Source organism: Pan troglodytes, chromosome 21 (genome assembly GCF_028858775.2).
Source record: "Pan troglodytes isolate AG18354 chromosome 21, NHGRI_mPanTro3-v2.0_pri, whole genome shotgun sequence".
In the NCBI taxonomy this organism is placed as follows: Eukaryota; Metazoa; Chordata; class Mammalia; order Primates; family Hominidae; genus Pan; species Pan troglodytes.
The window spans coordinates 37,769,684-37,785,371 of record NC_072419.2 but is presented as its reverse complement, the minus strand read 5'-3'; the positions used below and the strand labels follow the sequence as shown (position 1 = coordinate 37,785,371).

The 15,688-nt window shown below is 52.4% G+C and overlaps 1 protein-coding gene across 5 annotated transcripts in view; it reads right to left on the bottom strand.

Annotated features, from left to right (window-relative positions):
• Window positions 1-15,688, bottom strand: part of HM13 (histocompatibility minor 13) — a 56,695-nt gene continuing 41,007 nt past the window's right edge. For 2 of the 5 annotated variants that reach the window (XM_016937630.3, XM_016937631.3), the window contains 5 exons: window positions 9,906-9,942; window positions 7,820-7,922; window positions 3,262-3,347; window positions 1,333-1,479; window positions 1-438 (listed from right to left, as the gene is read on the bottom strand). In XM_016937630.3, coding sequence (XP_016793119.1) covers window positions 339-438; window positions 1,333-1,479; window positions 3,262-3,347; window positions 7,820-7,922; window positions 9,906-9,942 — 473 coding nt within the window. In that variant the 3' untranslated portion in view covers window positions 1-338. Of the gene's footprint in view, window positions 439-1,276; window positions 1,480-3,261; window positions 3,348-7,819; window positions 7,923-9,905; window positions 9,943-15,688 lie in introns of all 5 variants that reach the window. The other 3 variants (XM_016937632.3, XM_016937634.3, XR_001712178.4) reach the window with 2 other exon arrangements.

Genomic DNA, 15,688 nt, shown 5'->3' with positions numbered 1-15,688 from the left:
ACAGTGGCCCGCCCTGGCCATGGGATGAGTTTTTAATGTGAGGCAAAATCAGTCCACAATACAAAATCTAAAAATCACACCCACTTTTCCCACCTGGCTCCTGGGGAGGGGGGAAGCTGGGGGTTTCTTTTGCCTGCAGGGTGTGGGGAGGAGCAGAGGAGGGCCAAGAAAGGGAGAAGGAAACAGAAGCCACAGAGGCCTGGCTGGAGGTATCCTGCTGCCCCCTGCCCTGTCCTGGAGCTGCCCTTGGCCTCCTGTGCCCTCTACCGGTGCACGCCTGTGTGGGCCCAGCCCCCATCTGTCTGGTCTGGCCCTGAGAGGCTCGGGCACCAGCCGCATCATTTCTCTTTCTTCTCCAGCCCCTTCGATGCTGATGCCTCTGTTCCCTCTTTGGATTCTGTCACTGCCGCTGGATCCTTAGGATTTGACTCCTCATAACTGACCAAAAAAAAAAAAATAAAATAAAAATTCATTTAGAGGAGAGGGTGAGCAGAACCTTGGTTGTCCCCTTCCCCCACCCCCATCCTAGGAAAGCGCCTGGTCACATGCAGAACGTCAGCCCTGTGTCCACTGCCCAGCACCTAACAGCACCTGGCCCCAGCCCTACCGCATGCCCTCCTCAGGCAGGCTGCTCTGCTTTCTCTGAGCCCGGGGGTACCAGGAGGCAGCAAGGGCAGCAGCCAATGGAAGAGAGGTTGGGCCTGGGCTTGTGTGGGCTGACTTCAAGCTTCCTGAACCTTCTGCTGTAGCGTGGAAAAAGGGGTGGCCATGACAAGGCTACAAGAGATGGAGATAGGCTGCCTCCCAGGGCACACAGCATGAATCAAACAGCTCAGCCCCAGAGGTGAGGGCACTGCTGTACTGGCAAGTGGCAAGGTGCTGCTCTGAAGACAGACACCCTGGCTTAGCTCCTTCTATGGGCTTCATTTTTCAAGCAACTGAGTTCATGCCAAAGATAATACACATCTTTCCTCACCAGATCAACCCCGTGAGGCAGGAATGTGCCCACTTACAGATGAAGAAAGTAACTTGCCTAAGGTTATACATATACCTTGAATGGTAACAGTATCTACTACTGCATGACAAGGGCCATTTCCATCCACTATGATGTGGGCCCCACATTACTGGTGAGGGCAGGAAGCTTCGGGGTTGTCCTGCTTCCCAGCCCTATGGCTCGGTGCAACCACTGCCTGGTGGTTGTGGAGGAGCTGCTCTTGCGGCCTACTCCTGGCAATGGTCCCTGCCCTATGCACTGGAGCTGCAGTGTCTGCCCTACCTTGGGCCCCGGGGCAGTAGGGGGAAGCGGGCAGGTGGGCACCCGCTGGGCATTACATGGCGCTGGGATTCTGCGGGCGCCGGCGGCGAGGGCCAGCTAGCTTCTGCTGCATGGAGTCGGCCAGGCTGGCTGGGGAGCCCGAGACTGTGGGGAAGTGGGTGAGCCTCGGGGTATGAGGCAGGATTTCCGCTGAGGACTCGTAGCTGTGTGAGAGAGACAGAAGAGACAGAAAAAAAGAGATGGATAGGGAAAGACTAAGGGAGGACAGAGACTTCCTTTCCAAGGAGCAGAGAGCAGAACTGTCTTGTTTTTACCTATTTTTGCACTTCCAGATTTTATGGAAAGAAGCTGATATTATTTGGAGAATGAAAAAAGAAAGATGCACCTAGACAAAGGCACATCAGGCCACTGTGCAAAAGAACAAGCATGCTCTAGAAGTGTATGTGCTGCTGTGGAAACACCTCTAAGAAATACCGTAGAAACCCAATGTGCAGAATGCTCCAAGAATGCCACCGTCTGTGCAAGAAAAAGTATACACACATCAGTGCACAGGTGTCTGAATGTCTGTGTAACACTGCTGGCCTCTGTGGGGTAGCTGGAGCATGAGGGCGCTCTCTCTGTTACAGCTTTGGAATTTTTAACTATGTGAATGTGGTACCAATATAAAAATAAGTAAATCAATAAAAAAAGGAGGAGAATAGAAGGGAAAAGTAAAAAGGTGGAGAATCGGGAGAGAAATGGGGAGAAAGGAGGGAGAGAGAGACAGAGAGAGATCACTTGCTTTTTACCCCAATCTAAGAATGTCCAGGGTGGGAGTGGAGGGCAAACAGTGGGGGCAGGGTACCTGTATGGCAGAGCATTTAGCACCAAGCAGGTAAAGGCCAGGGGCACCCTCTGCCTTGTGTATTCAGAGCTTTGCCTGATGAGGGCACAATAGCATTGGGTGGTTACCCCAAGGGGAGGGGCAGGGAAACCTGGGCTGGATGGGAGGCAGAGGGAGGGTGAAGGATGGGTGCTAAGCTCAGGGATCGGGTGCCATGCCTGCTCCCAAAGCTCCCTGAGACCTGTCCCCAAGTTCACCCCTAGCCCCCACTTGCCTCAGACCACAGAGCTTTGCTGGGCGAGGCAATGTGGGCAGGCAGGCGGGGGGCTGGGGATTCTAGACAGGACAGGGAGGGCAGAGGCAGGTCTGGGGGAGGGGTGAGTCACAGGCTCCCCTGCGGGGAGCCAGGTGCACAGGAGGCCCTGGCAAGCGCTCTAGGGACAGCTTGGAGGCCAGGCAGGTGGAACTGGGCGGAAGGCACCCGAGTAGGCAGCTTTAATCGCAACTGGCAGCTATTTCTAGGTCCCTGGCAGGCAGGGTCGGCAGTGCTGGGGGCAGACACCTGTTGGAGTCACGCAGGCCTTGCGGTATGGGTGGGGCTGTGTGCAGGGTGTGGTAGGTGTGGATATGGCCCTGGGGAAGGGGTATCTGTGTGAGATACAGATAGAGAGAAAGCAGTGAGCTGTGGGTTAAAGCCACAGAGGTGAATGAACAGGGACTGACACCTGCCTTCTACTCGGGGCACTTTCTACCACACTAGGGCATCCCACACGCCCCCTGTTCTATTACTCACATGTGAACACTGAGGCCATGGGAGGGGAAGACATGCCTGAAGTCACCTGGGGGCAGAGTCACCTAGGACTTCTGACAGTAGGCAGAGAAAAATCCACAACAGCTATTCTTAAGATCCAGCTAACATTTGGATGGGGGATGCCTAGAGGGCTCTGATGCCTTGCGCTCCCCTGGCTCCTGGCCCAGGGTAAGGTTCCCACTGGTGTCCACAGGCCAGGTACCCATGTACTGGTGAAAAAGGCAAGGGGTGGGACTGGTGGTGGGAACAATGTTCCCCTGGAGAGGTGTAAAGATACTCCCAGCAGGTTCCACTGACTGCCAGCAGGCGCACTGGTGCCCATGAGGACATCTGCCCCCCACTCTGCCTTACCTGAACATCTCTGTCACTTCTCCCTTGGCCAGCGCCACCAGGACAGGAAAACCGATGCAGGCGGGGACCAGGTATAGGAGGGCAGGCTATGAGAGGACACAGGCTGGTGAAGCCATGCTGGGCACGGCACTGCCTCAGGGCCGTGCCCAGCACCCCAAACCCCTCCTGGGCTGGACTGAAGGACAGTGACTGGTCCAGGACCATAGCAAGTCAGTGGCTGGGCCTGAACCCAGGGCTCCTAACTCCCAGACAAGGGTTGCTCCTCCCGAGAGGGAATGCAAGAAAACTAAGAAACTCAAGTAGGCAGGGCTTCAAGGGTTCCCAGGGGTTTGGCTGGCAGCATCTGAATCACCTAGGTCACCACGTTCAAAAAGCAACTTCCTGGTTTGGTCCTACTCCCAGAGACTCTGCTTCCTGAGGTCTGGGGCTCACACCTGCATTTTAGCAAATGCTCCAGGAGATGCTATTATAGTGATGATGACGCCACAGCTGCTATGTAATGACTACTTGTTGCAGCCTGTATTAAGGTGACCTAGCTGGTCACTGGCTCCCCCAGGATTCACACCCAAGCAATTTGGCATGTCTGTGCTGAGACTCCTGGTAAAGCTGGGTTTGGAGAAAAGGACGGTTATACTAAGACCCTGTTCATGAACATCTACTGTGCAGGCACTGAGCTTAGCCTTCCCAGGAAGTCAGCCCACTGCCACATCCCATGATGGTTATCCTTTTGCAGAGGAGGAAGACCAATGCTTCACAAGGAGAGGGAAAATAGCCCAGGACTCAGAGACCCAAATCTTTTTTTTTTTTTTTTTGAGACAGAGTCTCTGACTCTTGTTGCCCAGGCTGGAGTGCAATGGTGCAATCTTGGCTCACTGCAACCTCCGCCTCCCGGGTTCAAGCGATTCTCCTGCCTCAGCCTCCTGAGTAGCTGGGACTACAGGTGCCCGCCACCACGCCTGGGCTAATTTTTGTATTTTTACTAGAGATGGGGTTTCACCACGTTCGCCATGGTGGTCTCGAACTCCTGACCTCAGGTGATCCACCTGCCTCGGCCTCCCAAATTGCTGGGATTATAGGCCTGAGGCACCACGCCCAGCCCAAAGAGTTTCTTTCTTTTTTTTTTTTTTTGAGATGGAGTCTGGCTCTGTCACCCAGGCTGGAGTGCAGTGGTGTGATCTTGGCTCACTGCAAGCTCTGCCTCCCAGGTTCACACCATTCTCCTGCCTTAGCCTCCGGAGTAGCTGGGACTACAGGTGCCTGCCACCATGCCCGGCTAATTTTTTGTATTTTTAGTAGAGACAGGGTTTCACCGTGTTAGCCAGGATGGTCTCGATCTCTTGACCTTGTGATCTGCCTGCCTTGGCCTCCCAAAGTGCTGGGATTACAAGCGTGAGCCACCGCGCCTGGCCGAGTTTCTTTTCTTTTCTTTTTTTTTTTTTTTTTTTTGTGATTTTGAGATAGAGTCTTGCTCTGTCTCCCAGACTGGAGTGCAATGGTGCGATCTTGGCTCATTGCAACCTCCGCCTCCCGAGTATCTGGGATTACAGGCATGCGCCACCATGCCGGGCTAATATTTGTATTTTTCAGTAGAGATGGGGTTTCACCATGTTGGCCAGGCTGGTGCACTTGAGTTCTTTCACATGGAGTCAGGTCCCTTGCTGCGTGCTCTGTAAGTCCCTCTAATTTCCCTCACAGCATTCCTCAGCAATTTTTTTTTTGAGACAGGGTCTCACTTTTGTCTCCCAGACGGAAGTGCAGTGATATGAACATGGCTCACTGTAGCCTTGACCTCCTGGGCTCAAGTGATCCTCTCACCTCAGTCCTACAAGTTGCTGGGCCTACAGGTGTGCGCCTCCATGCCTGGCTAATTTTTGTATTTTTTGTAGAGACTGGTTGTCACCATTTTCCCCAGGCTGGTCTTGAACTCCTGAGCTCAAGTGATCCACCTGCTTTTGCCTCCCAACGTGCTGGGATTACGGGTGTGAGCCATCGTGCCTGGCCTCCCCAGCAATTTGTAATGGAACATCCCCATAGGTGGTGAGTTCAGTGAGGGCGGGCCCACAGCTGTCTTGCTCACCGTAGTGTGCCCTGCATACTGAAGAGGGCCTGGTAAATACTCAGTGAATGGCTCCTTCATGGTGCGTCTTCATGGGTGCTCATGAAGTGAAGAGATTGTCCTGGAGAGGGTGAGGAAACTTCATTCTTTTTTTTTTTTTTCTGAGACAGAGTTTCCTTCTTGTTGCCCAGGGTGGAGTGCAGTGGTGCGATCTCGGCTCACTGCAACCTCCGCCTCTCAGTTCAAGCGATTCTCCTGCCTCAGCCTCCCGAGTAGCTGGGATTACAGACATTCTCCACCAAGCCCGGCTAATTTTGTGTTTTTAGTAGAGATGGGGTTTCTCCATGTAGGTCAGGCTGGTCTCAAACTCCCGACCTCAGGTGATCCACCCACCTTGGCCTCCCAAAGTGCTGGGATTACAGGTGTGAGCCACCACGCCTGGCCGGAGACTTCATTCTTAACATAAAGCCAGCCCTTGGCCAGAGAACAAAGAAGTCTTTCCCGCATGCCCTTGATCCTAACATTCAGACTTATTTCTTGCCATCTGTCATAGGTGGGCTGTGATCAATACTGCTTTATGTATATTAAATTATTGAATCTAACAATCCCTAAGTAGGATGGGTGTGGTGGCTCACGCTTGTAATCCCAGCACTTTGGGAGGCTGAGGTGGGCAGGTCAGTTGAGGTCAGGAGTTTGAAACCAGACTGGCCAACATGGTGATACCCTGTCTCTACTAAAAATATAAAAATCAGCTGGGCGTGGTGGTGCACGCCTGTAATCCCAGCTACTTGGGAGGCTGAGGCAGGAGAATTGCTTGAGCCCAGGAGGCGGAGCTCCAATGAGCTGAGATCACACCACTGCACAAAGGCAGAGGTGACCCTTACCTAGACCAATGCTAGCACTGGGACTACCTGTGTGTTGGAGAGCAGGGGACCCCATGGGACAGGGTCCCCTCATGTCCTGGATCCCCTTTCCAAGGATTTTCAGAGAGGTGCCCACTTGGATGACTGGGGAGAAGGGCTGGGCTGCTGCTGGGGAGTAACACAGGCCTTGGGGCAGGGTTCAGGAGTTCATTAGTCTGGAGTCCAGATTGCCACCCAGGGCCCAGCCTGATGTAGTGTTTGCATTCTCTCAGCGCTGCAGTTTTCCGATAAAGGAGAGGACTCCTGTGTGCCAGAGCTCTGAATGGGAGCCTCTTCTCAGTCCAGCCAGGCAGAGGGTGAGGCTGCCACCTTATGGCCACTGGGGGAATTGGCTCTGGGCTTGGACTCCAATAAGGGGCTGGGAGCTGCAGAGACCTCCAAAAGGTCTCTTAACTAGTCCTCCAAACCAGGTCCAGTCACTCTCTGTGACCCTTGCCATACGCATGTTACTCTCACCTTACACGCCATTGAAGCCCTTGAGCAGAAGTGAGAGGCAGTTCCACAATGGTTGTTCTTGGTTTTTCTAATTATGGGCTAGGGGCCTTTTGACCTTCTATAAAGTAATACTGTACTAGGACTAAATGAGTTATTAGCAAAAGAGTTTAGCACAGTGCCTGGCACAGAGTGATTAAAAAAACCCCAGCTTTTGTGATTAATTCAAAGATGGCTCGTCTGTATTTGGGCCCTGGGGAAGGGGAAAGCGGACAGAAGCAGCAAGCCCAGAGTTCCATGGTTACTGGGCGGTGCTGGGATTCACAACAGGGCTCCCTTAGCCCCTGTTCGATGCTGCGTTTCCCATGGCCAGGGCTTGAGAGCCTGGGTGTGGTTTCCATGCTGACCCAGGTTTGAATCCTGGCTTTACCACATACTTGCAGTGTGTCACCTGAACTCCAGTTTCCCCACCTGTTCACAAGGATCCTCATGAGTGCAGAGCCTGACATGTGGAAGTGCTTAACAAACAGGAGCTCTTATTATTTCCAGTAGAAAGTAGGGCAATCCTGTCTGCTCACTTTCCCCTGAATCTTCCCCTCTCCAGGCCACGCTGAGGGCTCCCAGTCTTTGTGCTATGTTGCTTCATTCTGTGGTGGCTCAGTACTCCATCCTCATCTTGGTGGGAGAAGGAGGCAGAGCCTGGGCTACTAGGGAGTAGGGGGAGGGACGCCCCAATACCCAACACCCACTCCAATCCTGTTCTTCTCTGCCTGCTTCCCACTACCAAGGCTGAGAAGCCAAATCCTCTTTCCTGGACTCTCCTGTAGCCAGGGTGGCTTTAGGACCCCAGTCTGGCCCATGAGATGCTGAAAGGGTTCTGGGAAAGTTCCTGCCTTCCTGATGAAGGCAGCAGGCATGGCTGTTACACTTTTCCCTCCTTCTTGCCTCTAACGTGCCCATGCTGCCTAGAGCAGTGGCAGCCATCTTGCAACCACAAATGGAAGGCCAAGAGAATCACAGACATGACTGCTCCAACACCAGTGGGGAGTGCCTATCTCTGGACTGCTTGCATTTACAAATAAATCCCTCTGTAAGTCCCTCTATTTGCAGTGAGGCATTCCTGACACTCTGATACCGTCCTGCTCACCTGAGCATGCTTGAAGATGTGCATGATGAAGATGGTAAGGCCCAGGCCGAAGATGTAGGCTGCAAAGCTGGTGTAGAAGTAGGTGTGGGTATTCTTCTTCAAGCTGCAGGGAAGGTGTGAAGAAAGAGGAGGAGGGTTAGATATAGGGACTGAACTAGTAATACCCCTTCTGAGGGAGCTGGGGAAGACCCTAAAGGTTGTAGGGGGGTGACTGAGCTCTGGGCTGGGAGTCTGGAGGTGGGTGTGCACGCTGATACTGCCCCCAGCTATGTGTCTCTGGACAAGTTGCTTTCCTTCTCTTAGCCTCAGTTTACTCATCTGCAAAATGGGAAAATGAGCTCATCTCCTTGGTAGTTATGAATATCAAATGCTGCAACTTATAACAGTGGCTGTAAGACTTTAGTCAGCATAAAAATCATCTGGAAAGCTTGTGAAAAAATGCAGGATTCTAGGTCCCACCCCCAGGGAGTCTGATCTAATAGCTCTAGAGCAGGGCCCAGGAATCTGCATTTTGAAAAAAAATCTGAGGTGAATCTCATACCGTTGGATCATGCTTTGAGAAACACAGATACAGAAACTGCAAAGGTAAGTTACTACTTTTAAGTGCAGTGGACGTAATAGTTCAGTAGCCTATTTGTGGTACTAACTAGATGCTGGCTGCATGAATAAATGCCAGTGGCTTCCTGGAGGTGATTCATCCAAGATCAGCTTCAGAACAGATGAATCATATACAGCCCGGCATTGCCGTTACGTGACTTCCCTCTCCAATGCCAGCTCCATAACCTCTGCATGTCCCCAGCACCTGGGATGTGCCCAGCCAGTACTATGGACTCAATTAACATTTGTGGAATGAATGAGTGCTTCTGACCCCCTTCTCTCCTTGTCCTGGGTGCTTCTAAGCCTTCGGCTGCAAGTACCTCGAGAACTCACCTATCTTGAGAACTGGGATACAAGTGACTCCCTTTGGGAATGTTGCACTGATTCTGGAATCAGCTGAGGAGCTGCTTATGCTGTGAGCCCAGGCTAGAAATGAGACTCTGTCTCTGAGGGTGCTGGCAGTTGAATCTGTCTCCAGCAAATAGCCTGGGGGCTTCTTATGGGTTTCACTTTGTATTACCTCTGAACAGCCAGGAGTAGAGACGGCTGGCACAGACATCCCTCTACTTACAGACTGGCCAGGTCTCTTCCAAAGGTGACTGTGAGCCCATATGCTCCTAAGGTTTGAAGTGGCACTACACAAATAACCCAGGTGTATGTGAGTGGGAAAAACCTAAGTTTCACATGGAAACTGGATTTCAATGATGCTGGTAGTAAGTTTCTCATTACCACTGTCACTGTTATTACTGCTTTTGCAACTATCAGGCATGAGGAAATCAAGAGAAGTTCACAAACCACCTCAAAGTTAAGTGCAACATTGCCAGCCCTCACAGGGATGACGGGGCATAAAATGATGGAGCTGTTGCTGGCGCCCCCTGCTGACGGCAAGTCCCATTGCATAGGTGCATTAACTCGGATAAGACCTTTCTTGTGTTTTAAATGCTGACCTAAGTTGCCCACCTTCTCCCCCTCGTGCTCACTGTCTACAACAGACTGAAAAATGTCTGAGTAAAGAGAGGGCAGGGAACAGCTAGAGCAGCTGAGACATGGTGACCTGACCCTAGGCTGATAGAAGATGATGATGATGACTGCAACCAGGATTCAACCAAGAGCTACTGAGGTCAGTGTGTGCTCAGCACTCTCTCCAGATTTTCATGGTAGGAACTCTTGTTATTAACTCAAGATGAGAAACCAGAGGCTCAGGAAGGTCAGGCCACTTGTCAAGGTCACACAGTGAGAAAGCACTGTGAGTACCACCAGGCCCTTGTGGGTTTAAATCTCTTGGCCTATGATTCTTAAAACAATTTTTTGACCACAGGCTCTTCAAATACTTAGAACTTCAAGATGCAAAATGCAGATAAAATCAGAATTGCTCTGGCTGCTGTGGGGGTGGAGGGTCTGGTCTCCTGAGGTACCTTCTCTGGGCTCCTGAAGGCCACTGGAGAATCCCTGGAGAAGCCCATGCTGGGGCAGGCCCTCACTCACTCACCTGATGTCAAAGCGCAGCAGCAAGGCAATGAAGATCCCTGTGGGAGAAAGCTGGGGTTAGAGAGTGGCAGGGAAGCAGCAAGGCAGTGAACTAACAGGAGACTGGGTCCTGGTCCCCAACCTGGTGTTCCGTCTTGGAGCAATCATTGGAGACCAAGGCTGTGGCCAATACTCTCAAGTGCCAGCAGAAAGTCCCATTTCTCTACCTAGAACAATGAGAGGGGCCCAGGATTTTGCTTTGGCCTGGGACTACAATGACCCAGCACCTCACCGCATCATACTATGTCACACTGTGTCTGCCCAAATGCTTATCAAGTGCCTATGTACCAGGTGCTATGGGAAATGCAGGAGTAGGCAAAATCGCTGCTCCCACAGAGCTCAGCCAGGGGGACAGGGTAGCCACACTATGACATACCTCAAATAGTCACAGAAATCATTGTGAGATTGTGACTGTTAAAGAGTGCTTCCACTTTGGAAGGCAGAGGTGGGTGGATCACGAGGTCAGGAGTTCCAGACCATTCTGGCCAACATGGCGAAACCTCGTCTCACTAAAAATACAAAAATTAGCCAGACATAGTGGCATGCGCCCGTAGTCCCAGCTACTCGGGAGGCTGAGGCACAAGAATCGCTTGAACCCAGGAAGTGGAGGTTGCAGTGAGCCGAGATCACGCCACTGCATTCCAGCCTGGTGACACAGCGAGACTCTGTCTCAAAAAAACAAAACAAAACAAAACAACAACAAAAAACAAAAGCAAAAATTAGCCAGACGTGGTGGCAGGCACCTGTAGTCCCAGCTACTCGGGAGGCTGAGGCAGGAGAATCGCTTGAACCCAGGAGGCAGAGGTTGCAGTGAGCTGAGATCACGCCACTGCACTCCAGCCTGGACAACAGAGACTCTGTCTCAAAATACAAAAAACCCCAAAATGAGCTGGGCATGGCAGTGCACGCCTGCAATTCTAGCTATTGGGAGGCTGAGGCAGGAGAATTGTGCTTCCCATGTTGTAAGAAGGTGTAACAGGATGAGACCTAGGCTGGGCAGGGGTGAAGGAGGGGAAAGAAGGCAGGCTTCTTGGAAATGCCACACGCCAGGAGGAGAGAACAGCATGTGCAAAGGTCCTGGAGAAAGAGTGCTCAGGAGATGTGGCAGGGACTGAGGGGTCACTAAGGCAGCTTGCCCACTGGCAGGAGATGAGGAGATAGACCAGCCCTGCAGGGCCCCGAGGACCATGGGGAGGAGTTGGGTCTTTATCCTGAGTGAAGAGACGCACTGGAGAAGTTCTGAGCAGAACAACCTAAACACATTTTGAAAAAGGCCCCTGCGTGGCTGGAGGGGGGAGGAGGAGGGGCAAGCAGTGGGCCATTTGAAGGCTCCACAGGAGCACAGGAGAGGGTTACTTCGGTCCACCCACTGCACTCTGAAACTTGAAAACCAAGCCAATTGTAAGCAATGGTTCTGCTAAAAAAGAAAAAGAAAGAGACATCCCGGAAGCCTAAGCAACCCCAAAACACAGCCAACCAGTCCTGTCCCTGTGCTATACGCACACCCTGTGTGTCGCCTCCCTTACTGGGCTCTGGGCTCTGAGTCTCATTTACTTGAAGGAAGGCGCTGAGAAGCACTGCCTGGCCGGGTGCGGTGGCTCACGCCTGCAATCCCAGCACTTTGGGAGGCCGAGGCAGGCGGATCACCTGAGGTCAGGAGTTCCAAGACCAGCCTGACTAAAATGGTGCAACCCCGTCTCTACTAAAAATACAAAATTAGCTGGGTACTAAAATTAGCTACTCGGGAGGTTGAGGCAGGAGAATCACTTGAACCTGGGAGGTGGAGGTTGCAGTGAGCTTAGATTGTGCCATTGCACTGCCTGGGCAACAAGAGCAAAACTCCATCTCAAAAAAAAAAAAAAAAAAAAAGAAGCACTGCCTGTCAACTGTCAACATATGATTAATTTTAAAGAGGGAAATGAATTAGTTCTCAATGAATACTCTGTAGGAGTAGGGAGTTGGTTGGGGATAGAGCAGACAACTGCAGTTATTCTGGAATCAAGCTGGGAACTCAGTGCCCCCTGGCGGCTGATTTCTACCAGTGTTCTCCAACTAATCCAGGGGTCAGAGCTCTGCCAGGGATTTTCACTCCTAAAGTGCATCTGGCCTTCCAAACAACGCTCCACTGTGATCAACTTACATTTATTGTGATTGCGGGACTACTGGGGATATATATAGAGGGTGGGGAAAGGACAGATATGCCGAGATGTCCTGTGCCTGTCTCAAGCCTGGAACTTATGACAAGGACACAGGGGAAGTTTGTGTGGGTGAATGATAGACTGTGCCCTTAAGAGGGAGCCAGATGCTTTACAGGACTCCATTTCTTTTGTCTGACAGAGATGCCTTCTACTGGGGAAGCAAGTCTCCCTGCCTCACAGCACTGCAAATTATGAAGACAGATGGGTGCAAGCCCATACCCTCAGGCAAGTCAAACCTCAGTTTCCTTATCTGTAAAATGGAAATGTCCTCTATCTCACTGGACTGCTGGGAGAAGTAAAGATAACATATAAAAAGTACCTAGCACCATTCTTTTTTTTTTTTTTTTTGAGATGGAGTCTGGCTGTGTGGCCCAGGCTGGAGTGCAGTGGTGCAATCTTGGCTCACTGCAAGCTCCACCTCCCGGGTTCATGCCATTCTCCTGCCTCAGCCTCCCGAGTAGCTGGGACTACATGCGCCCGCCACTATGCCTGGCTAATTTTTGTATTTTTAGTAGAGACGGGGTTTCACCATGTTAGCCAGGATGGTCTCGATCTCCTGACCTCATGATCCGCCTGCCTTGGCCTCCCAAAGTGCTGGGATTACAGGCTTGAGCCACCATGCCCGGCCACCTAGCACCATTCTTGGTACACGACAGGTGCTTGATAAATGGTAGCTGTTGTGATTACCATCTTATTACTGCTAGTGCTACTGTAAGGAGCAGTTCTGACAGCGTAGCCTTTTTTGCAGTTGGACAGTGCTGGTCTGAGTCCTGGCCCTTTTGCTTACTAGTGTGTGAATTTGTATCATTCCCTTTACTTCTGAGCTTCAGTTTCCTCATTGGTAAAACAGGGAAAGCCTCTGTGTCACCTCCATGTGTCACAAAATGCAACTGTCACAAATAGAAGTGCCTGTATCACCCTAGGTGATCAGAATTGCTATAATATCCTACCCTGGAAAGTAAGTCAGCCTTTAATCTGCTGCTTTAAAATAATTCCTCTTCTTTTAAAAAATATAGACGGGGTCGGCCAGGCGTGGTGGCTCATGCCTGTAATCTCAGCACTTTGTGGGGGCCGAGGTAGGTGGATCACCTGAGGTCGGGAGTTTGAGACCAGCCTGACCAACATGAAGAAACTCCATCTCTACTAAATATACAAAATCAGCCGGGCGTGGTGGTGCATGCCTATAATCCCAGCTACTTGGGAGGCTGAGGCAGGAGAATCGAGAATCGCTTGAACCAGGGAGGCAGAGGTTGCAGTGAGCCGAGATCGCGTTATTGCACTCCAGCCTGGGCAAGAGCAAAACTCCATCTCAAAAAAAAAAAAAAAAAAAAAAAAGGCTCCCTCTCTCCCTCTCCCTCTCCCCACGGTCTCCCTCTCCCTCTCTTTCCACGGTCTCCCTCTGATGCCAAGCGGAAGCTGGACTGTACTGCTGTCATCTCGGCTCACTGCAACCTCCCTGCCTGATTCTCCTGCCTCAGCCTGCAATTGCAGGCGCGCGACGCCACGCCTGACTGGTTTTCGTATTTTTTTGGTGGAGACGGGGTTTCGCTGTGTTGGCCGGGCTGGTCTCCAGCTCCTAGCTGCGAGTGATCTGCCAGCCTCGGCCTCCCGGGGTGCCGGGATTGCAGACGGAGTCTGGTTCACTCAGTGCTCAATGGTGCCCAGGCTGGAGTGCAGTGGCGTGATCTCGGCTTGCTACAACCTCCACCTCCCAGCCGCCTGCCTTGGCCTCCCAAAGTGCCAAGATTGCAGCCTCTGCCCGGCCGCCACCCCGTCTGGGAAGTGAGGAGCGTCTCTGCCCGGCCGCCCATCGTCTGGGACATGAGGAGCCCCTCTGCCTGGCTGCCCAGTCTGGAAAGTGAGGAGCGTCTCTGCCCGGCCGCCATCCCATCTAGGAAGTGAGGAGCGTCTCTGCCCGGCCGCCCATCATCTGAGATGTGGGGAGAGCCTCTGCCCCACCGCCCTGCCTGGGATGTGAGGAGCGCCTCTACCCGGCCGCGACCCCGTCTGGGAGGCGAGGAGTGTCTCTGCCCTGCCGCCCCGTCTGAGAAGTGAGGAGACCCTCCGCCTGGCAACCGCCCGTCTGAGAAGTGAGGAGCGTCTCCGCCCAGCAGCCACCCCGTCCGGGAGGGAGGTGGGGGTCAGCCCCCCGCCCGGCCAGCCGCCCCGTCCGGGAGGGAGGTGGGGGGGTCAGCCCCCCGCCCGGCCAGCCGCCCCGTCCGGGAGGGAGGTGGCGGGGTCAGCCCCTCGCCCGGCCAGCCGCCCCGTCCGGGAGGTGAGGGGCGCCTCTGCCCGGCCGCCCCTACTGGGAAGTGAGGAGCCCCTCTGCCCGGCCACCACCCCGTCTGGGAGGTGTACCCAACAGCTCATTGAGAACGGGCCATGATGACAATGGCGGTTTTGTGGAATAGAAAGGGGGGAAAGGTGGGGAAAAGATTGAGAAATCGGATGGTTGCTGTGTCTGTGTAGAAAGAGGTAGACATGGGAGACTTTTCATTTTGTTCTGTACTAAGAAAAATTCTTAATCCTGTTGATCTGTGACCTTACCCCCAACCCTGTGCTCTCTGAATCATGTGCTGTGTCCACTCAGGGTTAAATGGATTAAGGGCAGTGCAAGATGTGCTTTGTTAAACAGATGCTTGAAGGCAGCATGCTTGTTAAGAGTCATCACCACTCCCTAATCTCAAGTACCCAGGGACACAAACACTGCGGAAGGCCGCAGGGTCCTCTGCCTAGGAAAACCAGAGACCTTTGTTCACTTGTTTATCTGCTGACCTTCCCTCCACTATTGTCCTATGACCCTGCCAAATCCCCCTCTGCAAGAAACACCCAAGAATAATCAATAAAAATAAATAAATAAAAAAGGAGAAATAATAATTTTATATATATATATGGTCTCACAATTTGCCCAGGCCAGACCTCCTTCTTTAAGAGACAGGGTCTCACTCTGTCACCCAGGCTGAAGTGCAGTGGCACAATCATAGCTCACTGTAGCCTTGAACTCCTGGGCTCAAACGATCCTCCTACCTCAGCCTCCAGAGTAGCTGGGACTACAGGCATGAGCCACCACGACTGGCTAATTTTTTTTTTTTTTTTGTAGAGATGAGGTCTTGCTATGTTGTCCAGACTGGTCTTGAACTCCTGGCATCAAGTGATCTTCCCCACTCAGCTTCCCAAAGTGTTGGAATTACAGGTGTGAGCCACTGTGCCCAGCTGAAACCTTCTTTTAAGCAAGCTTCTAACCCTCTCACTCTGAGGCTAGGAAGACAAGTATGTCCCTTGGGTTCACTGCCCCCACAACTGGGCCCAGATAAGCAGACACACCCGAGCCTCAGCCACTTCAGCAGCTCAGCTTTGCCCTTAGTCTCTTTCCTGACTGGTAGTTTGAGCTGCTCCTGCCCCAAGGTGAGGCCAGGCTGTGGTTGCGCAGGATGTGCTATCCTGCTTGGATTGTGGACAGGGCCCCTGTGTCCATACCCACAGACACACTGACTAGAACCCACACGCAGATGCAGGGGCTCAAAGGCCAGCCTCTGCAGACAAGCAG